Source organism: Geotrypetes seraphini, chromosome 6 (genome assembly GCF_902459505.1).
Source record: "Geotrypetes seraphini chromosome 6, aGeoSer1.1, whole genome shotgun sequence".
Classification (NCBI taxonomy): Eukaryota; Metazoa; Chordata; class Amphibia; order Gymnophiona; family Dermophiidae; genus Geotrypetes; species Geotrypetes seraphini.
In genome coordinates, this window is record NC_047089.1 from 38,202,031 (window position 1) to 38,228,079 (window position 26,049).

The 26,049-nt window shown below is 39.4% G+C and overlaps 1 protein-coding gene across 6 annotated transcripts in view; it reads left to right on the forward strand.

Moving 5' to 3' along the window:
* ATM (ATM serine/threonine kinase) overlaps positions 1-26,049 on the forward strand; it is a 191,004-nt gene that overhangs the window by 15,309 nt on the left and 149,646 nt on the right. For all 6 annotated transcript variants that reach the window (XM_033947802.1, XM_033947805.1, XM_033947806.1 and 3 more), the window contains 5 exons: positions 3,352-3,497; positions 6,684-6,848; positions 15,212-15,377; positions 19,648-19,886; positions 22,402-22,571. In XM_033947802.1, coding sequence (XP_033803693.1) covers positions 3,352-3,497; positions 6,684-6,848; positions 15,212-15,377; positions 19,648-19,886; positions 22,402-22,571 — 886 coding nt within the window. The remainder of the gene's footprint in view (positions 1-3,351; positions 3,498-6,683; positions 6,849-15,211; positions 15,378-19,647; positions 19,887-22,401; positions 22,572-26,049) is intronic.

Genomic DNA, 26,049 nt, shown 5'->3' on the forward strand with positions numbered 1-26,049 from the left:
GTGGCCCGTGTCCAGGTGCCTCGCAGGTAAAGACTGAGCAGAAGTAATCGTTCAGTAGTTTGGCTTTTTCGGAATCTGTTTCCACATAAATCCCATCTGCTGTTCTAAGACGTACTATCCCATTTGTGTTCTTCTGCCTGTCACTAATATACCTGAAGAAGGATTTGTCCCCTTTCTTAATGTTCTTTGCTAGAGTTTCTTCCACTCGAAGTTTGGCCTCCCTGACTGCTGTTTTGACCGCTGCAGACCTTGTCTTGTATTCAATTTTAGCTTCTTTCTCCCCGGTGCATTTGTATGAAAGAAATGCTCTTTTCTTGTCCTTGACTAGGTGTGAGATCTCATCAGTGAACCAACGGGGTTTCTTCTTTCTTTGTTGTTTATTTACCGATTTTATGTAGCGGATAGTTGCTTCGTGTAGTGTCCTTTTCAGTGTTGACCACATAGCTTCCACATCATCCGTTGTTTCCAGAGCCTGTAGCGTCTGATGGACGAAATCACCCATGCTTGCGAAGTCAGTGCCCCGGAAATTGAGTACCTTCGTTTTTGTTTGTGATCTAGGGAAGCCCTTTCTAAGGTTGAACCATACCATGTTATGGTCACTGGTTGCCAGCGTTTCTCCCACCAAGACTTCCGTGACGCTTTCCCCGTTCGTAAGTATCAGGTCCAGGATGGCCTGGGCCCTAGTGGGCTCTAGTACCATTTGTTTGAGCTGTACTCCCTTCATGGATGTTAATATCCTCTTGCTACTACAAGTTGTTGCTGAGAATGTGTTCCAGTCTACATCAGGCATGTTGAAGTCCCCTAACAGGACAACGTCCCCCCGTAAGGTGATATTCTCAATGTCTTCAATTAATTCATTGTCTTTGTCCTCCGATTGTCTTGGAGGTCTGTATACCACACCGAGGTATAGGCATTTCTCTCCGCCTCTGGCCAGGTTTACCCAGATGGATTCCCCAGTGTACTTGACATCTGTGATCCTAGTTGTCTTGATGTTCTCTTTGATGTAAAGTGCTACCCCACCTCCCAACTTACCCTCTCTATCTTGGCGAAGCAGGTTATATCCTGGTATAGTTATATCCCACCCATGAGAGTCAGTGAACCATGTTTCGGATATTGCTACCATGTCTAGGTCTGCATTTACTATTTCTGTTTCTAGTTCTAGAAATTTATTCCCTAGGCTGTGTGCATTTACATACATAGCTCTCCACTCTTTGTGTCTAAACCCCTTTAGAGAGTTACCCATCTGAATTAGAGTGTCTCCTAGCGAATCTTTTGCAGCAAGGGTACTTACCTCTGACTTAGAAGTGGAGTTTTGGTTCACCTTATTAGGATTGTTACTTACTGCTCCGGTATATAAATGGGTACCCTCCCCCAACTTACCTAGTTTAAAGCCCTTCGAAGCAGGCGGGCTACTCGGTGTCCGAAGACGTTCTTACCTCTGTTGGTCAGGTGGAGTCCATCTGATCCCTGGAGTCCCTGTAGTGCCTCCCCGTGATTCAGGAAACCGAAGTTCATTTCCCAGCACCATCGTTGTAGCCACTCATTTGTCTTCAGAATACGTTCGTCCCTGTCTCTTCCCTTGCCCCTAACAGGAAGAATTGAAGAGAATACTACCTGTGCTCCTGTCTGCTTCAGCCTCTCCCCCAGAGCTCTGAAGTCTCTAGCTATGCCCTCCAGAGTGTTCTTGGCAGTGTCATTCGTTCCGACGTGGATGAGCAGCATCGGGAAGTGGTCCTTGGGCCTGAGAAGCCTATCAAGACAGGCTGTCACATCTCGTATTCTGGCTCCAGGCAGACAGCAGACCTCCCTCGACTGCATATCTGGTCTGCATATTGGTCCCTCGGTGCCCCTCAACATGGAGTCCCCGATGACTATTACTCTGCGCTTCCTTTGGGGATGTCGATCAGATGTTCCCGGAACTGGAGTCGTGTGATGGGCGTCTTCCTGATTCTCGTCGGCCGTTCCTTCCTGTAAGATCTGGAATCTGTTCCTCAGGGTGAGTTGTGGGGTTGATGTGAAGCTACCCTGTGTACGAGAAAGAGAAGAAGATGAAGCTAAATAAGGTGTGGGTCTTCTGCGCTTGCCTGTGGAGGAGGTTACTAGCTGCCAGGAGTCGGCGTCTCCGGCCACCTCCTGCACCCCAATCATTGGTCTCAAAGCTGAAGGTTTGGGCGTCTCGAGGATGGACTCGTCGTGCGCCGGCACGGTGATGTGGGACAGCTCCTGGACGACCTCATCGATGAATGCCTCATCCTCTCGGATGCTCCGCAAGCGTTTCACCTCCTCCCTCAGGTTCCATAGTTCCTGTAAGATGTCACCGTCCAGCTGTTCCACCTCCTCTGGGTGAAGAAGAACTTCCTAACATTTGTATGGAATCTTTTCCCTTCTAACTTTAGCGAGTGCCCTCTTGTCCTCTTCACCTTGGAGAGGGTGAACAATCTCTCTTTCTCTACTAAGGGGTCCTTTTATCAAGCTGTGGTAGGGGTTTAATTCGCGTTAAACCGCCTGACGCGCTAGCCGCTAGCACCTGCATTGAGCAGGCATTAGTTTTTTAGCCGGCCACGGGGGTTAGCACGTGATAAAATGTCCGACGGGCTAACCCCGCTAGCGCGGCTTGATAAAAGGACCCCTAAGTCAATTCCCTTCAATATCTTGAATGTTTCGATTATGTCCCCTCTCAGTCTCTTCTTTTCAAGGGAGAAGAGGGCCAGTTTCTCTAGCCTCTCATTGTACGGCAACTCCCCCAGCCCCTTAACTATTTTTATCACTCTTCTTTGGACCCTTTTGAGTAGTGCTATGTCCTTTTTCATGTACGACGACCAATGCTCTGAAATTTTTATTTTGAAAGATTCCTGGGGCCAAAACTAGGTTCTCCTTCCTAAAACCCTTTTCCCAGAGTGCTTTGAACTTCAGGGAAGCTCCCCTCTCCCGGGATACCCCACTGACCCAGAAGACTTTCCTCTGATGTCAGCTCTGACATCGGAGGGAAGCCTTCTGTGTCGGCTTTGATGGAGGGGGGGTAGGAAGGAAGGACGGATCCCCTTTGGCGGCGGAGGGCGGACAGGAAGGATTGATCCCCTTTGGCGGCAGAGGGCGTACAGGAAGGAGTGATCCCCGCTGGTGGCTTCGGCAGAGGGGGGCGGGCAGGCAAGTAATATCCTCAGCGGTGGCCAGTGCCGCATATCCTCAAACGGCTCGCTTACCCCAAGGGTACGCGTACTGCGTGTTGAGAAACGCTGGTCTATACTACTAAACTATGCTTGAACAGTCTTATTCTGTGACATTTGTCTACTTTTTTTATATTTTTCTTCATGTGAATTTGACATATTTTCTGTTTCCATATCAATGCAGGTTTCTTCAGAAATATGTCCAGAAAGAAACGGAAAGTCTTAAATTAGCTAAAGCAAATGTGTCCAGTGCTACAAAAGCCTCCAGGCACAAAAAGATGCAAGAGCTCAGCAGTTTGGTGAAATATTTTATCAGATGTGCCAATCAAAGTTAGTGCTATGTGAATGATATTATTATACAGAAAGCTTATTGAATTACTGAACGATGTACAAAAAAATTGGTTCCATTCCATAATGGCTAAATGCAGCTTTAAGGCCTAAGACTGGCAGATGTAATGCTTTGGAGCAAAAAAAAGAAAGTAGTGAGAACCAAACTAATTTTAGCTCAAGGTAAAAAACCACTTTTATTAGTTGGACTTATCGCCTGCCTCAGGAGTGGAAAAAAAAAATCAAATGATGGGTATTGCACTAAAGTTCATGTGGGCACAAGACATCTGAGCAACAAATTGCTGTTCCTTGTGATTATGCCTTTTGGAAACCTGCAATTCAGTTGCAGCATACAATGTTCTCCCAGAAACATATGTAATGAGGAATCCTTCACCAGATTGTTTCTAAAAACATTTTACTATCAACAAGCTCTTTATCTCCCTTTTACCTATCACAGCTGAGATCTAGTCCAGTCCTAGAACACTTTAAGGACCTCTTTTACAAAGCCGCAGTAGTGATTCCCCCGCAGCAAATGCACCAAAGCCTATTCAATTACTATGGTCTTCAGTACATTTGCCATGAGAGAATCACGACCGCAGCTTTGTAAAAGGGTCCCTAAATGTTGAACGTTTTGACTGCATTCTTTGCTATGAGTGTTTTAATCTGTCCTTTTATTTATGGAGTTCCATTCGATTTTATTTTTAAAATTTGATTACTATTGTAACCCACATATTCCTTTATTGGGAATATGCAGTATAGAAATATTTTCATAAAGATAAGTATCTGCATCAAGTTGAAATTGGTTTGGTCCTCCCCTGCTTTATTTTTTGCTCTGACTATTGATTCGTAGAAGTTTCCTCCTCCTTTTTTAAATTTCTAAACAACTTTGGAGGTTAGCATCTATTTTTTTAAAAATGCTGATTACCATGATATCTGGATATTTCATTTTTTGGTCTAAAAATCTCAGTTTTTATATTTGAATATATACAGTAATACTACTCGATACCGATTAACATCGATTTTAGATCATTATGTAAAATTATGTGCACAACTGATCTTATTTTTTAAGTTTGCACATGCAGCTTTGCATACTGAGGGCTCCTTTTACAAAGGTGTGTTAGGGCCTTAACGTGTGGAATAGTGCGCGCTAGCCGCTACCGCCTCCTCTTGAGCAGGCGGTAGTTTTTCGGGTAGCGCACGCTATAGCGCGGGCTAATCCGGTATGTGCACTAAAAACACTAGTGCACCTTTGTAAAAGGAGCCCTAAATATAAAATTTGGTGTGAGAATTTTATAGAATTTCCCCATAAATGTACAGCACACCAAGGATATTTCCGTGATAAAGTGACCTGGATATAAAACAAGAAATAACCATTATTGCAATTGTCTTCAAAATATCTGGGGGAAAAAAATGAACAAAGATCATATGCATAAAAATTTAGAGGGCCTTTTACTAAGCTGAGGTAAGTAATATGTGTGCTTATCGCAGGGTAAAAATCACTACCATGGAGTGCTCTCGTGCATCCCACAGTGGTTTTGTATTCAGTACACACTACCCACATGCTAAAAAAAATATAGAAAATATTTTTTAGTGACTGGGTGGGTCAGTTGGTAGTGAATAGGCGTGCCTAGCAATAATCGATTAGCACAACTACATCGTCGTGCAAGAACCTTACCTCCCTGCAGTGCTGAATTATGAGCGCCTCTGACCATGATCTTTCCCTCGATATCCCGGATATCACAAAGCTGGTCACGGACTACTTGAAGTTACCTGAAGGGTCCCTGTGAGTGGCTAAGACTATGGCCAAACTTTACCCTATGACTAGGTGGATTCGCTGATGGCTAGTGAAGGAGGTGTGATGGGGTTTTTAAAAATTATATTTATTCATTTATTACATAACATAATAAAATGACAGAAATAAAGATAAATCGCATATAGGAATATAATCTAAACAACATTGCATTAAATCTAGCCCAAAAAGTAAAACACATAACTAATAGGAAATCTTTTCTTAGCTCTTTCATATATCATACAAACAGGCAAAATAAACTTATATTTTGTTCACTTTTATCCTCAACCACTACTAATTCTTTTTCAGAATTTATCTGAGGTACATGCTAATCTTGAAAAACTATCTCCAAATGAGAAGGATCCATAAAAGTATATTTATTATTCCCAAATGCAACCAGGCATTTACAAGGGAACTTAAGAAAGAAAATTAAGCCCCTATCGCCAAATTCCTAGACTTTAGTTGTAGGAAATGTTTTCTACGCAGTTTGCATCTGCCTGGTTACATAAGTGAATATCGTCAGTTGCTGACCACAAAACAATGCTTGCTTCTTGGTAAAATATCTCTCTTTTCTACCTCAGTTTGAAAGGTAACAAGCAAGGTAGCTCTCTTAGCTATGTTGTCTTTAGAGGATTCCAAAAACTGTGATATATTCAAAACTATCTAGAGATACTAAATGATCTATTTCCCCTTCCTCAATTACATCCTTGGAAGATAGTAAATTTTCTCAGGGAGAGTGTGATCTTCCTATGCTCCTGCCCCGTGCAAAGCCATCATCAAAATGGCTGCCGTGAGTTCCCATTGTAGTCTCGAGACTACAACGGGAACTCAAGGCAGCCATCTTGATAATGGCTCTGCATGGGGCAGGAGCATAGGAAGATCACTCGCACCCCGTGTCACTGCTAGACCACCAGGTAAGGTCCAGGGAGGTTCGGGCAGCCTGCAAAAAATCGCGAATAATCAAATTCGCGAGTAGTAAAACCGTGAATCCAAATGGAGAGCTGTACAGTTTATTTAAATCATGCACACAATTGTATATGGATTATTATATTTCTATAAGTAGTATATTTTTCTTGTTTTTAAGTCCTTTGAAGATTTTTTTTTTTTTTTTGAACAATTGCAATAATGGCCATTTATATTTCGGTCACTTATGATTGAATTGTCCTTAGTGAAATGTACATTTAAGACTCTTATACTAAGCTGTATTAAAAAGCTAGCATGGGTTCTAACAGAGTGAGCCATCAAAACAACCAGCATGCCTTCCCCTATGTGAAGTGCAGTATGTCAAAGCCTATCCCATGCTTTTATGAATGTATAATATTGGCTTGTTGATAAATTATCAAAGAGTATGTTTGCTTTATGAAAACATAGGTTTTGATCATTGTCTGCTTTCAACATAGGAGCCCCTCGGTTAAAACTGCAAGACCTTCTGAATCACGTGATGGACACTGTAAAAGATTCAATGAGTTCTACTTCTTGTAGAGCAGATTATAGCAGCATACTACTAAAAGATATCCTATCTGTTCGGAAATATTGGTGTGAAATATCACAGCATCAGTGGGCAGGTATGTTAGTATTTGTTCTAACATCATATTTTGTAGAAATCCATGTATGTACCAACTTCATTTGTTGTGAACTGCCTAGAACCATTTTGGTCTGGCGGTATATAAGAATAAAGAGAGAGAGAGAGATAAGCCGCCAGAATTGAGAGAGAAGGCAGCCGCCCGAATTAAGAGAGAGAAGGCAGCTGCCAGAATTAACAAAAGTTACCGGGAGGGGGGGGTTCCTGCCCGCTTTGGGGGTGGTGCCCTGCCTGCCACTAGATTGCTCTGTTCCAGCCTGCCCTGTGCCCTGTCCTACCATGCATCTTATGATCAGGTGCGTCTTATAGAGCGAAAAATATGATACATTTTGAATTTTCTGAATTTTAAGGATACATTTCATTGTAGGGATTTGTTAGAAGTCAACTAAGGCCTTGGGATTACTTAAGTCAAAAATCTCTGCTCCAAGCAGGGAGGGATGTACTGTACAGTATAGTTGTAGGAGTTACATTAAAGGGCAATTAGGGGAGAGGTAGAGAGCTACAATTAATTTAAGGATAGGACAACGAAGTCAAGAGAAGGAGGGATCTATGACTGTTATTAGCTGGTGAATAGCGGTATGGTCGAAGGAAGAAGGGATCGTAGTAGATGGAAGTTGGACTTAGTTGCTGGTAGAGCTCAGGTGTCAAAAAGGAGGGTCTTTAGTTTCTTTTGAAATTTGGTGTAGTTAGGTTTTGTCCTGACAATTTCAGTGAGGTCGTTCCAAGTTTTCGTTCTCAAGAATGTGAGCATTGAGTGGAATACTCATTTGTACTTGAGATTTTTTGTTGTTGGGAGATTCAGTTGTATCCTGTTAAGATTTTTGCTTGAGATGGACCATGCCGAGGACAATAGATGTTTCAAATCTTTATTCATTTTTTGTGTTACAACAAGTGTTACAAATAAACTCAATAGAAACTTGAATACACACTTGACTAACTCATATATTAATATCAATTTTAACATTTTTTGATAAACATTATTTTATAAAATTATAATATTATACAATGAATCTAAATTTCTGATATTTTTATTGAATATAATAATCCCCTATCCCTCCCTCCTTCCCAATCAATAATACATAAATCAACTTTATTGTATATTTTTTAAAATATTAATTTAGTATGTAATAATCAAAAATAAAAACCCACCCCATTCCCCTCTTTTCAAATATCTTGTCATGGGAAAAGTTGATTTTTCATTAGAGAAATCATGTTAACGGTCTTCAGATATTTCCAAATTTTATTTTATTTATAGGAAAAATTACCATTCCTTACAAAAATCTGTTAATGGTCCCCATATTTTTTGAAATTTATTCATGTATCCTTTGTGTGTTGCAATAGCGAGTTCCATTTTATATATGTGGCATACCGAATTCCACCAGAACATATAATTCAATCTATCATGTTGTTTCCAATTGGATGTGATTTGTTGTATTGCAATTCCAGTTAAAATAAATAAAAGTTTGTTATTACTTGATGAAATTTGGCTTTTTGTTCTCATGGTTGTTCCAAATAATATAGTATCATATGTCAAGGCTACCGGATTTTCTAACATTCTATTAATTTGGGGCCAAATTGATTTCCAGAATGATAGGATAAATGGACAAAAGAATAAAAGATGATCTAATGTCCCAATTTCAATATGACAATGCCAGCATCTATTGGATCTTGAACTATCTATTTTTTGTAAACGAACAGGGGTCCAAAAAGCTCTATGTAGAAGAAAAAACCAAGTTTGTCTCATAGATGCTGACATCGTACATTTTAGCCTCCAAGACCAAAGTCGTGGCCATTGAGATGCACTAATTTGGTGCTTTATCTCAATGCTCCAAATGTCTCTAAGACCATTTTTTGGTTTTTTATTTATATATCCGGATATTAATTTATACCACTGTGCGGCTTTATGACCTATTGAGTCCATCTGGAAACATAAGAATTCCAAACTGTGATATTTAGTAAGATCTTTCCATTCAGGGAACCCTTTCTGAATAGATTGCTTCAATTGCAACCATTTAAAATATTGTGTTTTATTAAGACCAAATTTATGTTGCAATTGTGAAAACTCCAGCAATTTATCATTTTTTATTACATCATCTAAAGTACGAATGCCTGCTATCATCCAATGTTTCCAGATGACTTTAAAACCGCTAATTTTGATCTTGGGGTTTAGCCATATAGTTTGATTGGTTGATTTACTAATTGGAATTTGAGTAAGATTACTTATGTATTTTAAAGTTTTCCAGGTATCCATAAATATTTTATGATCTTTGTATAACCTTGGCAATTTGATACTAACTACATGATTAAGACGTAATGGAAACATAAGCCTCCATTCCAGCCAAAACCAGTCTGGAATATTATCTGTGGGTTCTGGGAGGATCCAATACATACCATGACTTAAGATATAGGCTTGATGATACCTATAAAAGTTGGGAAAATTTACCCCTCCCTCCTTAATTGGTTTTTGCAATGACACTAGAGCAATTCTTGGTTTTTTATCAAGCCATATAAATTTTGTCAAAATCCTATTTATTTTTGTATAAAACGAATCTTGAAAGAAAACTGGTATCATCCCCATTTGGTAACATACTACAGGTAAAATCATCATTTTTACAGTTTGTACTCTTCCCCACCAAGATAAATGCAAAGGATTCCATTGCTCACACATTTCTATTACTTTTTGTAATAAACATTTTTCATTAATTTTCATTGTTTCATCTACTGTTTTTGTTATCAAAATTCCAAGGTATTTAATATATTCTTCTTTCCAAACAAAAGGGAATGTATCAAATAAACCTTTTGTACAGTGTATATTTAGTGGAAGAATCTCTGATTTATTCCAATTAATTTTATATCCTGAAAAATTTCCAAATTTCTCAATCAGTTCAAGTAGATGTGGAATGGTGGATTCTGGATTCTTCAAATATAGTAATAAATCATCTGCGTAAGCAGATATCTTATATTCTTTATCTGAATGAGGTATACCCTGTATCTCCTTTGCTTGTTGGATGGCTAATATTAAGGGTTCTAAAACAATATCAAACAGCAAAGGGGATAAGGGACATCCTTGTCTAACTCCTCTCTGTAGATTAAATTTTTCTGAAAACGTATTATTAATATATAATCTAGCAGAAGGGGAGCTATACATTGTTTGTATCATTTGTATAAATCCAGGACCTATACCAAACCATTCCATTGCCTGATACATAAAAGGCCATTCTACTCTATCAAAAGCCTTTTCTGCATCTAATGAAATTGCAAAAGTAGGTTCATTCATTTTCTTTGTTAAATATAATATATGGAATGTTAATCTGGTATTGTGAGATGAATGTCTTTGAGCAACGAATCCTGTTTGATGCATACCTATTATATGGGGGAGAGCTTTAGCTAATCTTAGCGCAAGTATTTTTGCTAATAATTTTCCATCTACATTTATTAAAGATATTGGTCTATAGTTTGAGACCAAAGTGGGATCTTTATTAGATTTTGGCAAAACAATAGTTAAAGATTCTGCTATAGTGCCTTTAATACAACCTTTATTGAGTTGATATTGATAAAGATTTAATAAATAGGGTAATAAAAAATTTTGAAATGTTTTATAAAATTCCACTGTATATCCATCACCACCTGGAGCGGATCCAACTCTAAGGGATTTCAAAGCTGTTCCTAATTCTTTTAGTGATATTGGTTCTTCTAAACTTCGTTTTATATGTTCAGGAATTTTTGGACCCTCTAACATTTTTAAAAATTCAGAACCATCTTTTTCTTTATTTAAATAATTTTCGGAAGAATAAAGAGATTTATAAAATTTTAGGAATTGTTTTAAAATAGGTTCAATTTGTGTATATGTATTTCCATTTTCATCTTTTATAGCTATTAATTTTGTTTTCCTTTTTTTCGCTTTAAGATAATTTGCCAATATTCTTCCTGATTTATTTGAATTACCATAATACAACGTTTGTTGAGAAAATAAATCTTTCCTAATCATCTTAGATGAGATCTCATTATATTTACCTTTTAATTTTAATAATTCTTGTTGAATAGAATATTCCCATTTTTCTATAAGTTTTGATTCTAAATTTTTAATCTCTTTTTCTAAGATTAAAAATTGTTTTTTAATTTGTTTTTTTAGAAAAGCCGAATAAGAAATTATTTGTCCTCTAATTGATGCCTTAAAAGCATCCCATAAAGTTTCTCTGTTAATCTCATCTTTATCATTTATTTGAAAAAATTCTTTCATTTTTGTTAGAAGATTTTCACAAAAATTTGGGTCAACCAACAGTGTATTATCTAATTTCCAAATTGGTCTGTTATTATTTTGATCTGTAGTTTTAATTTTGATCCACACTCCACCATGATCAGATAAAATAATTGGATCAATGGCTGCTTGTGTCACTTGATGTGCAAGATGATTTGAAGTAAAGATATAATCTATTCTTGAAAAGGAATTATGAACATGAGAACAGAAAGAAAATTCCCGACCATCAAAATGAAGTATTCTCCATATATCTGTTAAATCGCAAGATTGAATCAAATTATCTAGTCCCATAGATTTCATAATTCTACTTGGGTTTTTATCTAATAAAGGATCCATTACAGCATTGAAGTCCCCTGCTACTATAAGATTTGAAGTAGCCAGTGGTATGATCAGTTGTTGAAGAGTTTTAAAGAATTCATTTTGGTTCGAATTAGGGGCGTATATATTAATTAACGTCATGGTAGTATTTCCCATATTCATTTCCACCATTATCCATCTTCCATGAATATCTGAAGCTTTTAGTTTAAATGAAGCAGAGCATTTTTTATTAACTAAAATAGCAACACCCGCTTTTTTTCCTATAGCTGGTGAGAAAAAACAATATTTGACCCAACCTCCTTCTAGCTTATTAGATTCTATATGTGAGAGGTGGGTCTCTTGTATAAGGCATATATCTGCATCTTGCCTTTTTAAAAATGATAGTGCTTTTTTCCTTTTTATCATATGATTTAGACTGTTAACATTTAAGGACATTATTTTAATATCCATTTATCTTTTTAATTTTTCAGGTATTAAATTATATATATTTTCCCAATATTTTAAGTATTTCATATCTCTTCTTTCCTTTACACCCATAATTACCTTATATAACTCCCTTTTATTCCATCCCATCCCTCCTATCCCTCCCTTCCCCCCCTTATTAATTACGAAAACTTGGATACGCAGATTGAGGTTAGATTTAGATAACTCCCCCAAGCTATTAATAATTTATCTAAAGTACTACCATCTTTTCTCTATATCTGTATATTTTCTCTTCTTGTATCATTAATTATAAGAATAAATAAAAAAAAAAAAATTTTTGTCATTCTTATATATTAAAAGATTATTTTTCTATATTTGTATATCTTTAAATCCATAAGAATGACTATCATTTACATTACATTACTTATATCTGAGAATATGGAATATATATATAAAAAACCCCCATCAATTACAATTCTTTTTTTTTTTTTTTTTTTTTTTGGATCTTTTCAAGGTGGTAAATTATTTTTACCTTAAAAAGCTTTCATACCTGGGTATAATAAAAGTATCATGTTAAAGGCATCCGAGCTTAGCCTCTTTCCGCGGAACTGTAATAAGAGTCTCCAGCACAGGCATTCTCTCATCTCTTATGCTCACTATTTTCCTATGATTCTCGAGAGAATCGCCATCCCCGTGCCAGAAATATTCATCACAGTTCCCGCAGAGGAGTGCTAGGTTGAACAAACTGTGGATGCTAAGATTCAACTTAACAAAGAAAAGAACGATTATCTATATAAGAAGAAACATGAAGTTTGAGACAAAATATATTTAAAAACTTATCAGGCAAATTTTGCGTCTCAAATAAATTCTTTTCATATATATCGTATTTGAAACGCATTGTAATGTATCTGAAACGCAAAATTAAACCGGAAGTACCGCCTTCAATAGGAAATCAAACAAACCAATCACTTCGTGTTTTTTCTTTTTTTATAATCTTCTCTGTGATTGAAGGATGATTCTCCTTCTCACCATTACTCCGCCCTCAATATTTTTCAACCAATCAGTACATCTTTAAGTTTGTTTGAAAAAAAAAAAACTTCCTTCGTCACCATTCGAATTCGGAGACGGATCTCAGTCCATTTTTCGTTCCTGCATGTAAGTTTATTCTATTTATTCTGTTTAGAATTCTAGAATTTAAATTTTTGTGTTTCTTCAGTTTTCTTGTTATCCATGGAGAATGTTGCAAGTTGTTTAAATCTTTAATTCGATCCTTGTGCGTTCTCTTTCCGTTGCTTTGAAAGATCCAAATCTTTAACCGATGTTTTCAAAAAGTTCTTATATTGAAAGTCATATGAAATATATTATCATATAAGTCAAAGTTTTCACAAATTGGTCATTAAATGTCCTTTAAATTGTCATTGGTTGCTCAAGTTGATCCATAAATTCCTGTAGTTTTTTTGGATCCGTAAAGTTTTGTGTTTTGTTAGCAATAGTAACCTTCATAATCGCCGGGTAAAGGAGCCCAAATCTAGCTCCTAGAGATCTTAGTTGTGGTCTCATGTCTAAGAATTGTTTTCTTCTTGTTGCTGTTTCTTTCGCAAAGTCCGGGACAATATGTATTTTTGAGTCTTGGCATTTGAGATTTTTGTTTTCCTTGGCTATTTGACATATTTCAATTGCTTGTTGATGTCTTAAAAGTTTGAAAATTAAAGTTCTTGGACCTGTTTGAGTGTTATTTCTTTGTGTTGGAATCCTATGAGCTCTTTCAATTTCTAGTTCCGTTTTAAATTTCAGTGGTAGTATTTTAGGTAGAAATTTTTCCAGAAATGCAATTGGATCGTTTTTTTCCACACCTTCAGGTAATCCGATTATTCTTAAATTATTCCGTCTTTCACGATTCCGGCTGTCTTCAAGATTTTTTTTAATCTCTGTTATTTCTTTCCATATGATTTTGCTGTGGTTCATATCTATATTTAATTGTTCTGTAATATCTTCCAATGTTGAAATTCTATTTTCTGTGATGTCCACTCTTTTAGTAAGGATTGCAGCATCTTCCATTGCTTTTTGTAGTTTTTTGTTACTATCTAAGACAATTTCTTTTATTTGTCTTAGTTCTTCCATAACGTCGAGATTTTTTTCTGTTGGTAGCGGGGTTTTAGAGGGTGTACCTGGCTCTGGTTTTGACCTCTTATTGCTTCCCGATATTCCGGTTCCCAAATCAGCTTTATTTTGTTTAGTTGAAGTCATGTTTCAATATATTTCGTAATTTCTTTAAAATATTTGGTAGTATTTCTTGTATATATGCTTGTATATGTGGAGCTACTCGTTTATCCAACCATCAGAGTTCGCGTCCAAGCCACGCCCTCCCGAGGACAATAGATGAATGAGTGGCGCATCAGAGTTTCTGAAAAGTATGCAGTGTATAATGCAGGATGTTTTGAACTTTATTTGGGATGAGACGGGTAGCCAGTGAAATTGGTTGAGGTAATTGGAGACCGAGTCATATTTTTTCAGTTTGGATATGAGTCTTATTGCTGTGTTTTGTATGAGCTGCATTTTGTAGACAAGGGTGACGTTAATTCCCATGTAGGTAGAATTACAGTAATCTAGCTGGGGCGGGATCAGCATCTGCACGATTAGGGCTAAATGGTGTTGATAAAAGTATGGTCTGATGAGTTATAGTTGTCTCATAGTGAAGAGAGTTTTCTTCTAAAGGTTGGAGATTTGTGGTTCCATAGTTAATGTGGAGTCCAAAATTAAATTCAAGAATTTTGGAGGATTTGTCTACTGTGAAGGTGTAACCTGATTGGAGAGTGATGCTTGGTGCTGTCTGTTGAGGGGTATGAAAGTAAAGAACTTTGGTTTTAGAGGCATAGTTTGTGGATTGTTGCCTAGGTTTGAATTCTATCTGTTATTTGAGATTTTTTGGATAGTGTCAGTTGGTTATTGGGATGAGGAGAAGGATGTCATCCACATATGACATAATGTTCTCATCCTCGAGTTTGATGTCTCCAAACGAGCTCATGGACAGGTTAAGTAAGATAGGGGAGAGTGGGAAGTGTTGTGCAACACCACAGAAGGCCTTCCAGTTGTTGGAGAGGACCCCATCCTTTTTGATAGTATATTCTATGTTTTGAAGAAAATCTCTCTCTCTCTCCTATATTTAGGAATTTAGTAAAAATTTGAGTCTAAATTTAGGATCTCAGCCCTAGTAAAGTTTTTCAGAGATCAATTTTGGAACCTAACTCTCAAAACCAGACTCAATAATTTTTATGTCTGATAGACACTGTTTTAAAGTTGTTAGTAGTAAAGATATAATTTAGAAGCTAATATATTGTTTTTCACAGATATGTTGACTTCGTACTTCAAGTTGTATCTTCAGCCTTCCAATGAAATCAACAGAGTTCTATTGGCCAGAATTATTCACACTTTGGTCAGGGGATGCTGTTTGCAGATGGATGGTCTAAGTTCCAAACTTTTTGATTTCTTTTCAAAAGCAATGCAGCATGTCAGGTAATACCTTTCTTTCGTTATCTGCAATAACGTTCCAGTTAATGTATACATTTTCAGTCACTTCCTTCATAATAGAAAGTATTCCAGCATTTATAGGAATTCTGTATATTGTTAAAAACTTTATCTAAGGACAACGTGTAATTAAACTCTGGAATTTGTTGCTGGAGAATATGGTAAAATCAGCTTAGCAGGGTTTAAAAAAGGTTTGCATAGGCCATTATTGAGATGGCTTGGGAAAATCCATGGCTTATTCCTAGGATAAGAACATAAGAAGTTGTCTCCGCTGGGGCAGACAAGAGGTCCATCTCGCCCAGCGGTCCGCTCCCGCGATGGCCCATCAGGCCCACTGCCTGAACAGTGGTCTCCGACTAATTTTATAAATTATCTCTAATCCTATCCCTCTACTCTTATCTGTATCCCTCTATCCCTTTGTCCTCCAGGTACCTGTCCAGACCTTCTTTGAAGCCCTGTAGTGTGCTTTTGCTTATCACATCCTCCGGTAGCGCGTTCCATGTATCCACCACCCTCTGGGTGAAAAAGAATTTCCTGGCGTTTGTTCTAAACCTCTCCCCTTTCAATTTCTCTGAGTGTCCCCTTGTGCTTGTGGTTCCCCATAGTTTGAAAAATCTGTCCCTATCTACTTTTTCTATGCCCTTCATGATCTTGAAGGTTTCTATCATGTCTCCTCTAAGTCGTCGCTTTTCCAGCAAGAAAAGCCCCAGTTTTTTCAGTCTGTCAGTATATGAGAGGTCCCCCATACTCTTTATTAGCTTAGTTGCTCTTCTCTGGACTCTCTCAAGTACCATCATGTCCTTCTTGAGGTACGGCGACCAGTACTGGACACAGTACTCCAGGTGCGGGCGCATAAAATCTGCTGGAGAACCCCGCAGTGCGGCTTCGGGGGGGATGCCTCCTCTGTCCGCCAGCCGCTGAAGAACCCTGCAGTGCCGCTTTGGGGGGATGCCTCATTTGTCCACCAGCCACTGAATTACCCCTGAGCCCACACAGCGCTACTTCATGGGGATTCCTCTTCCGTCTGTTGGTCAGCCTTCCACGCCGGGTGCCTTCCGCATGTTGGAGAGCCTATGAGAGCCCACGCAGCCAAGTTTCGTCCCACCTATATGATCATGAACAGACAGGGAAAAAATGCTTCAGTACCTGAATAAATTCATGTAAACCATTCTGAGTTCTCCTGGGAGAACGGTATAGAAAACTGAATGAATGAATGAATAAATAAATGATAAAGGGGATGGAACGCCTCTTGTATGAGGAAAGATTAAATAGTTTAGGGCTCTTCAGCTTGGAAAAGAGACAGTTCAGGGGCGATATGATTGAATTCTACAAAATCCTGAATGGTGTAGAATGGATACAAGTGAATCAATTTTTTTACTCCATTAAAAATTACAAAGACTAGGAGGATCTGTTAGGGTCGAATGGTGACCCCTCTGCACTCGGCGCCGGCTCAGCTTATGATGGTCCTCCTTGGTCACATGGCCTACACAGTTCACGTGACTCCTTTTGCCAGACTTCACCTCAGTATTCCTCAATGACTCTGGCGTCCCAATGGAACCCGGTTCGGGATCCTCTCTCTCGACGCATTGTCGTGACTCCTTTGTTGAGGAGATCTCTCCGTTGATGGTTGCTCTCTTCCAATCTTTCCAGAGGTTTTCTGTTCCATGCTCCTCCTTCGCAGAAGGTCCTCACGATGGACTCATCGACCTATGCTTGGGGGGGCTCATCTGGACAGTCTGCGCACTCACGGTCTGTGGTCCCGTGCCGACTGCCTTTATCACATCAATCTTCTGGAGCTTCGAGCGATTTTTCTCGCGCTGCAAGCTTTTTGTCACCTACTTCGCGACCGAGTGGTGCTGGTTTGTACGGACAACCAGGTCGCCATGTATTATATCAACAAACAGGGGGGACACAGGGTCCAGGTCCCTGTGCCAGAAGGCGATGCGTCTCTGGGATTGGGCCATCCGCCACAACATATTTCTTCGAACTGTCTATATTCAGGGCCAGCGGAACTGTCTGGCAGACAAGTTGAGTCGTATTCTGCAGCCTCACGAGTGGTCTCTCCATTCCGCAACTCTGCGTCAGGTGTTTGCTCGTTGGGGGACTCCAGACGTCGATCTATTCGCGTTCCCCTCAATCACAAGTTGCCCTGCTTCTGCTCCAGGGTTTACACCTCTCTCAGGATCGAGGCGGATGCCTTCCTTCTGGATTGGACGGACAGGTTCCTGTATGCATTCCCTCCGTTCCCTCTGATTCTGAAGACTCTCGTCAAGCTCAAGTCTTTGTGTGCCACCATGATTCTGATAGCTCCTCGGTGGCCCCGAAAACCTTGGTTCTCCCTTCTGGGCTCCCTCTGCCTATTTTTCCTTCTCTGCTTACACAGAGTCAGGGTTCTCTGCTTCATCCCAACCTCCAGTCTCTGCACTTAACAGCTTGGTTCCTCGAGACTTAATGCCCTCGTTCCAGTTCTCCCAGCATGTGCTGGATGTGCTGGAGGTGTCTCGGAAGGAGTCCACTCGCCAATGTTACCATCAGAAGTGGACCCGCTTTTCTTCCTGGTGTGCTACTCGGCAGCTGGAGCCCCTGTCTGCCTCCTTGTCAGCTGTACTGGATTATCTGTTGCACTTGTCTGGCGCTGGGCTCAAGTTCTCTTCGGTTCGAGTCCACCTTAGTGCCATTGCTGCTTTTCATCAGCCGATTGACGGGAAGCCTATCTCTGTTCATCCTGTGGTTTCCCACTTCATGAAAGGACTTTTCCACGTTCATCCGCCCCTCAAACCTCCTCTGTTAGTTTGGGACCTTAACGTGGTCCTTGCTCAATTGATGAAACCCCCGTTCGAGCCGCTAGCGCGGGCTCACTTGAAGTTTCTTACTTGGAAGGTTGTGTTTCTTATTGCTCTCACTTCTGCCCATCGGGTCAGTGAGCTTCAAGCCTTGGTTGCGGAACCCCCTTTCACTGTCTTCCATCTTCTTGCCCAAGATTGTTTCTGATTTTCACATCAACCAATCCATTGTTCTTCCTGTGTTTTTTCCAAAGCCCCATTCTCACCCTGGTGAGGTGGCTCTGCATTCTCTTGATTGTAAGCGGGCGTTGGCCTTCTACTTGAAGTGCACCGCTCTTCACCGTTCTGCTCCCCAGCTGTTCATCTCTTTTGATCCCAATCGCTTGGGTCGCTCTGTTTCTAAGCGGACCATTTCTAACTGGTTGGCCGCTTGTATCTCTTTCTGTTACGCTCAGGCTGGTCTCTCCCTGCCGGGTCGAGTCACGGGCCACAAGGTCTGAGCGATGGCGGCGTCTGTTGCTTTCCTCCGCTCGACTCCCATTGAGGAAATCTGTAAAGCTGCCACTTGGTCCTCGGTTCATACGTTCACTTCGCATTACTGTCTGGATGCTTTCTCCAGGCGTGATGGCTGCTTTGGCCAGTCTGTTTTGCGAAGTCTGTTCTCCTAAATTGCCAACTTTCCCTCCATTCTGTTATAGTTAGCTTGGAGGTCACCCACATGTAGAGAATATGCTGCCTGCTTGTCCTGGGATAAAGCACAGTTACTTACCATAACAGATGTTATCCAGGGACAGCAGGCAGATATTCTCGCAACCCACCCACCTCCCCGTGGTTGGCTTCTTTGTTTGCTATCTGAACTGAGGACACGCTGAGGAGATGCATGCCCTAGGCAGGGCGGGAGGGGCCTGCGCGCATGTGTGGGCCAATCGCAAGCATGAAGGTCTTCAAGCAAGTCTGCTTGCGAAAACGTCCGCTAGGGGGCTCCGTCGGTGACGTCACCCACATGTAGAGAATATCTGCCTGCTGTCCCTGGATAACACCTGTTACGGTAAGTAACTGTGCTTTTTGCTTTCGAGATGACAGTATTAATCTGTGAAAAAATTATGTTGAAATAAGTGATTGGAAATGAGACAAACTTTGCTTTCATTTTGTTTATTCTGCTTGCTGGTTACTTCATCTCAGTCATATTTTTCAGAATAGGGAGTGGAGGAGGAGAACGTGCATAGAAAATATGAAGACTGTTGTTTTACAGCTGTTCTGTTCTAGCTTCTTCTGTTTGCTAAAGCCCTTTTTATACTTTTTATAGGTAAAGGTTTTACTTAACAAGGTTATTAATTTATAGAAAAAGCTAGAATGGGCAAATCTGCTTTGTACTGAAGGTCTTAAAATTTCAGATGGGCTTTCTGCTAGTTCCACATGTGATCATTTTGGGCAACTCCATGAATTAGTAAGTGGCGACCTTTCTTTTCATTCAGGAATGAAGTGAACCCTGCAGGCCTGGAACAAATATTGGCTGCACTCAATATCTTCTTGCGAGTGACTGCAGCAAACTGTCGCCTGCGTGTTTGCAGGTTAGGAGAAGAAATTCTGCCTACCATTCTTCGAATCTGGAACCACTACAGGCCCAAGGATTCCCTGAAGGAAGAAATTATAGAGCTGCTCCAATTGCAGCTTCATATTCATCATCCCAAAGGCGTCAAAACTTCAGAAAGAGGCATGTCAAAAATATTTTGCTTTATGTATTTATGCCTGCCTGATTGTTGTTTCTTGAATTGTTAGATACAAACAGGAATCTGTTAATTTTCTCGGTATGCATTGGAAACAAGCACTTCTATTTTATAGTTTAATTCACTTCTTCTCAAACCATAGGCTAGCCTCTCAGGGGAAACTCTTTACAGGAAGAGGCATGAATTGCATTTCTATGTATTGTCATTTATATTAAGAACATTCTAACACTAATTTTTCAGCTTCTTGGAAGCACACATTTTGGTAATATAAGCTGTGATGTTTGTCATGCTTTGGTCTTCTTACACTGATACTTTACAGACAAGTACAGGAATTTAGCTCACACCTAATTCATTTGTAGCTCAAGGCAAGTTACATTCAGGTACAGTAGATATTGACTTTTCCCCAGAGGACAGTCTAAGTTTGTAGAAGTTTGTAGGGTTAAATGACCTACCAAATCACAAGGAGCCGTAGTGGAATTTGAGTCTTTGTTCCCTGGTTCTCAGTCAAGTGCCTTAACCTTTAGGCTACTCCTGGTAACATTGTCCTTTCCATTGGCAGAAGATGGAAATAAGTTGGTTCTACCTCATCTCGTTTCCTTTTTGGTGTATTAATTTTTAGTGAATATATAAGGGATGCCTAATAGAGAATGACACAGGGACAAAGTTTGTCTCCATTCCTGCCCCACCCCACAGGCTCCATCTCCATCCGCACTCTGTCCCCATCCCCGCAAACTCTGCCTTCTTTTGCACAAACCTCCAACACTCATGATTTTATAATTAAATCTTTTTTATTAAAGTATAAAAAAGGACAATATTCTGTACAACTCTATAAATCACAAATAGAGCCTTCCATTTCTATTTGGTTTTGGTACAACCTTCCCGAAGATTCAATTGTCTGTTTATATATCATCTGGGAAGGTAATTGGATTGTCTTTCAGACATAGGTGTAGAAGAGAACCTAAACTGTGTGGTGGATGAACAGGAAAATACCTAAGTATCTATTACCATAAATGTTAGAAACGTTCCTTGATGCCAGCAATGATGGATGAATCTGTTGCAGTAACAGTAAGATGCTTAAGATACTTGAGCAGCCAGGCACATGATGGAAGGATGTTGCAAACAGTAGACAAGATACAAATAATGTCATTTAAAAATGGTTCATTGAAATTAGAGAATGGCACGGCTAAAAAATTTGTCCCCGTCACTGCCCTGTGCCCACGACCCCGTCCCTGTCCCCACCCCGTCCCCGCAGCATCCATACAAGCCTCAGTACTGCAATATTTAGCTTATTCCTTCCTTATAAATCAAAGTTCTGGCTGCTGAACTAGAGAAAGAGATGTTCAGCTGGCAGGGCTTTGTTTATAAATTTTTATCAACACAACTAATATACTACTTATCCTAAAGCAACAAAAAAAAAGGAAATAAATAAATAGAAAAATTTTTTTATACCTTTGTTGTGTGGTTTCTGCTTTCCTCATCTTCTCATTCAGTTCCTTCCATCCACTGTCTGTCTTCTCTTTGCGTCTTCCATTTGCTCTGTTACTGTGCACCCTGATTCCATCCTTGGATCACCTATACAGTGGGTAGAGAGGATATTCAGTAGCATCATCCAGGTAAGTACTACTGAATATCCCCTCAGATACTGTTTCCTCTAAACCAGGGGTGTCAAAGTCCCTCCTCGAGGGCCGCAATCCAGTCGGGTTTTCAGGATTTCTCCAATGAGTATGCATGAGATCTATTAGCAAACAATGAAAGCAGTGCATGCAAATAGATCTCATGCATATTCATTGGGGGTATCCTGAAAACCTGACTGGATTGCGGCCCTCAAGGAGGGACTTTGACATCCCTGCTCTAAACTGAGCAGGAGTCATCCGACTCCTTGCATTGTTCAGTGGGGGACGGTGCTTCAATATTGTGATTTCTATCACGAGGAAACGGGCAGGTTCCCTGGAGTCCTCATAGCTTGCTTGTCCCTCACTACTAAAACTGTGATAGTAAAACAGCACCTCGTACTAATAGGACCATAGGTGAAGGACTCCCGCTCAGCTTAGAGCAGTGGTCGCAAACCCGTGGCCCGCCAGGTACTATTTTGAGGCCCGCGGTACGTTTATCATAATCACAAAAATAAAATAAAACAGTTTCTTGATTTTATGTCTCTTTAGCTATAAATTACAATATTATTATTAAGACTTAGCTGAAAGGAAAGATTTATAAACTATAAAGAGTTTTACCTCATGCAAAATTGTCATTTCTTTAATAAGACATTAACTATTTTTTCTGAGGCCCTCCAAGTACCGACAAATCCAAAATGTGGCCCTGCAAAGGGTTTGAGTTTGAGACCACTGGCTTAGAGGGAGTAGTGCCCTCAGGGCTAGTTCAGTGCCAGTTGACAGGACAAAAAGCTGTCTTGCTTGGGTAATTGGCTTTGAATATTGACCCCTGTGTGCCTGATACAGTACATAATGTTGAAATATATTAACTGCAGTTATTTTGTGTTTTTAGGCGCATATGCCCACGATTCAGTAAAATGGCAAAAGATCTTGCAAGCCTTGTATGACATTCTCGTGGATGAAATAAGTCAGATTGGGAGCAGAGGAAAATATTCTTCTGGCTCTCGTCACATTGCTGTGAAAGAAAACTTGGTAGAATTAACCTCCGATATCTGTCATCAGGTAAAAGTGTCTGTCATTGGTGTAAATTATATTTAAAGCAGCATTAGCAGAAATAGATTTTGGATAATTCAGTTGTCATAATATAGGAGCAGGGTTTTTAAATCAGTTGGTTGTAAAATTAAAAATACTTTTACTTTTTCTAGTACATCTACATTAAGAAGCCCAAAGCGTGCCAATTATAGTTAAATATTACTGCTGGTTATCTGTAATTTATTTAAAAATATTTACTCTTATTGTAGGGAGTTTTCTTATCCTATTAATTTTACCTTGTGTTTCCTCTTCCGATATTGTACTTCATTAGAAGGGTTCTGTTTTTAATATTATTACTACTAATCATTTTTATAGTGCTACTAGATTTACGTAGTACATATTATATGCTGGTACTTTTTCTGACTCTAGTAGGCTCGTGTTTTAAGGATTTGTTTGTTTGTTTTTTACCTGGGCAATAGAGGGTTAATTGACTTGTCCAACATCACAAGGAGCTGCAGTGGGAATTGAACTCGGTTCCCAGGATCTCAGTCCACTGCATTAACCATAAGTTGGTATTTTAGTGCCTGGGACAGGCAAGCATTTGTGCACTCTCATGCCGCACCTTAATTCTCACTTCTCTCTGTTATATCACCATTTCCATTCTAACAGGGTTTTTTTTCCTGGATTTTGTATCATCCACGAGCCTATGCTTGGATTGCTATCATTTTTCTGTTCCCAAAAGGCTTTGTAATGTAGAAACATAGAATAGAAACATGATGGCAGATAAAGGCAAACATCTATTATCTTCTCCCCTCCCTAAGAGACCTCACGTGCCTGTCCCATGCTTTCTTGAATTCAGACACAGTCTGTCTCCACCACCTCTACCAGGAGACTATTCAATGCTCACAAACTCCTGATTATGACCCTGCATGGTGCCTGAACAGTTAGAGAGCCAGTTTTACATACTTTAAGTGATTTAAAAATATTTCTTATATATTTGTTGAAGCTTAGATATGCAATATGCTGCAACACAGACCCTGTTGGGTCCAGCCCTAAAGCTCTTTTGTGTTTGGAAGCTTAGATAATATCATTTTTCATGTCCAAAGAGCAAAATTTTCTTATGTTCCTTAAACCTCTTGTGTGCATGGAACTCAGTATTAGTATTAAACTTATCAGAGGAGGTGAAAGGATCTTGGAATTCTTGACACACATTGTAAGTTAAAGCAGTCATGTAAGTAAAGCTTCAGGGGACACATTTTTTTTTTTAATATATTTTTTCTTATGTGAGAGTGGCCTGCTCTTTTGGGATCCCAGTTGAATTGGAACTGGTTTTTCCTGACCAGTAGTGCCATGAATCTTTATTCTTAACTACCTGAGAAAATGTAAGAGATGCCAGCAGAAAAGAATCTTTGAATCTGCTTGTGGTGTTGTCGCACATCTTGTTTGATGTGTGGTTGTCTACTTTTTTCCTCCCTCTACCATTGAGATCTTTTTATGTCTGTTTCATGCATGTCTGAATTCTATGGCCCTCTATTACTAAGCTGCAGTTGAGGTTTCTATCAAGGCCTGAGGTGCTAAATGCTCAGAGCAGCTCCAACACGCATAGGAATTCTATGAGATTCGGAGCATTTAGCACTCAGGGCCATGGTAGAAACCTCTACCACAGCATAGTAAATGACTGTTTTGACTCCTATAATTTCTGTGTTTTGAACGTGTGTTTCAGGCAGGGTGGATAAAAATCAATGATTTTTTTTTTTTTGTTAAATTTTGTTAAATTGGATTTATTTTTTTTAATAAAATGGGGTTTTTTTAAGGAAAATTCTGCCTAAAGATAGTTTTCTATTTAAGATACATTATAGTCCAAAAGTTATTCATTGTGAAATAAGGATAAGTTTTAATTATGTGGCATGAGGCTGTATAGTCGTGCTATATTTACATTTTTTGGTAAATGAATTTCATTAATCCATTCATAACGTCACAGGCATGATTTTAAATCAAGTCTTTCTGACTAGTGATTTAAATTGTGACAAATAGACAAGTTCCTGGAGGAAAATTCCATAGTCTGCTGTTAATACATACTTGGGGGAAGCCACTGCTTTCCCTGAATCGGTGGCATGGAATGTGGCTACTATTTGAAATTTTGCCAGGTACTTGTGACTTAAATTGGCCTCCATGAAGACGGGATACAGGGCTAGATGGACCATTGGTCTGACCTATTAAGGCTATTCTTATGTTTAAATCAAATCCACTCTAGTTCCAGGTTTTTGTATTAGTCTCAGTTTTTTTTATTGTTTTTTGTGGGATACCCAGGTAGATGATGTTGCAGTAGTCAAGGATGGATAGGATCAGTGCCTGTACCAGCAACCTGAATGATGTTGGGTCAAAATATTTTTTTATGGTCCTTAGTTTCAATAGTGTGAAAAAACATTTTTTCACTAGTGAGTTTGTGTGGTCAGTCATAGTTAGGTGTGTGTCTAGAGTGATACCGAGTATTTTTATGTTTTTGGATATTGGGTATTCGTGATTGTTTATTTTTATCGATGTTCTCGTAATTTTGTCATTAGGACTAGCCAGAAAGACTTTTGTTTTCTCTGCGTTTAGTTTCAGTTTGAAGTTGGTGGTCCATTTATCGATTTTGGTCATTATGTTTGAGAGGTTGTCTACAATTTCTTTTGTGATGTCGTTTAAGGGGATTAGAATGGATATGTCGTCTGCGTAAATGTAGTGTATTATGTTTAGTTTTTGTAGGAGGTGACCTAAGGAGGCGATATAGATATTGAAAAGGGTGGGCAATAGTGGGGAACCTTGAGGCACGCCTGACGGGTTTTTCCATGGTTTGGAGTAGTTTCCATTGCTGATTACTCGGTAGGATCTGTTTGTTAGGAATTCTTGGAACCATTTCTTGGCCTTTCCAGAAATTCCCATTACTTCAAGGCAGAGTAGCATGATTTCATGGTCTACCAGGTCGAACGCGCTGCTGAGGTCTAATTGTAGAATCAGTACGCTTTTGCCTTTGCTAAAGAGATCATAGAGGTGGTTCAGTAAGGAGGCTAAGACAGTTTCTGTGTTGTATCCTTTCCTGAATCCTGATTGGTGTTCACTAAGGATGTTAAATTTGTCCAGGTAGTTTACTAGTTGAAGGTTGACCAATCCTTCCTGTATCTTTGTGAAAAGCGGGATGCTTGCTATGGGTCTGAAGTTGGATGTCAGTGCTGACGAGGTTTTCTGATCTTTAGGGATTGGAGTGATTAGTATGTGTCCCATTTTTTTTTTAATGTTCCGCTTGTAAGAACGGTTGTTAGCCATGCGAATAGTTCCTTTTTAAATACTGGAGGGGCAACTGTCATGATTTTTGGGGGACATGTGTCAAGTAGACAGTTAGATTTGGTGTACTTGTTGAATAAATTTAGGAACTGATGCCAGTTTGGGTATTCGAGGTGGTCCCATACCATGTCTACTCTGGTGTCTAGGTCGTGGGGTTCGAGGTATTGAAGAGCATTTGTTGTGG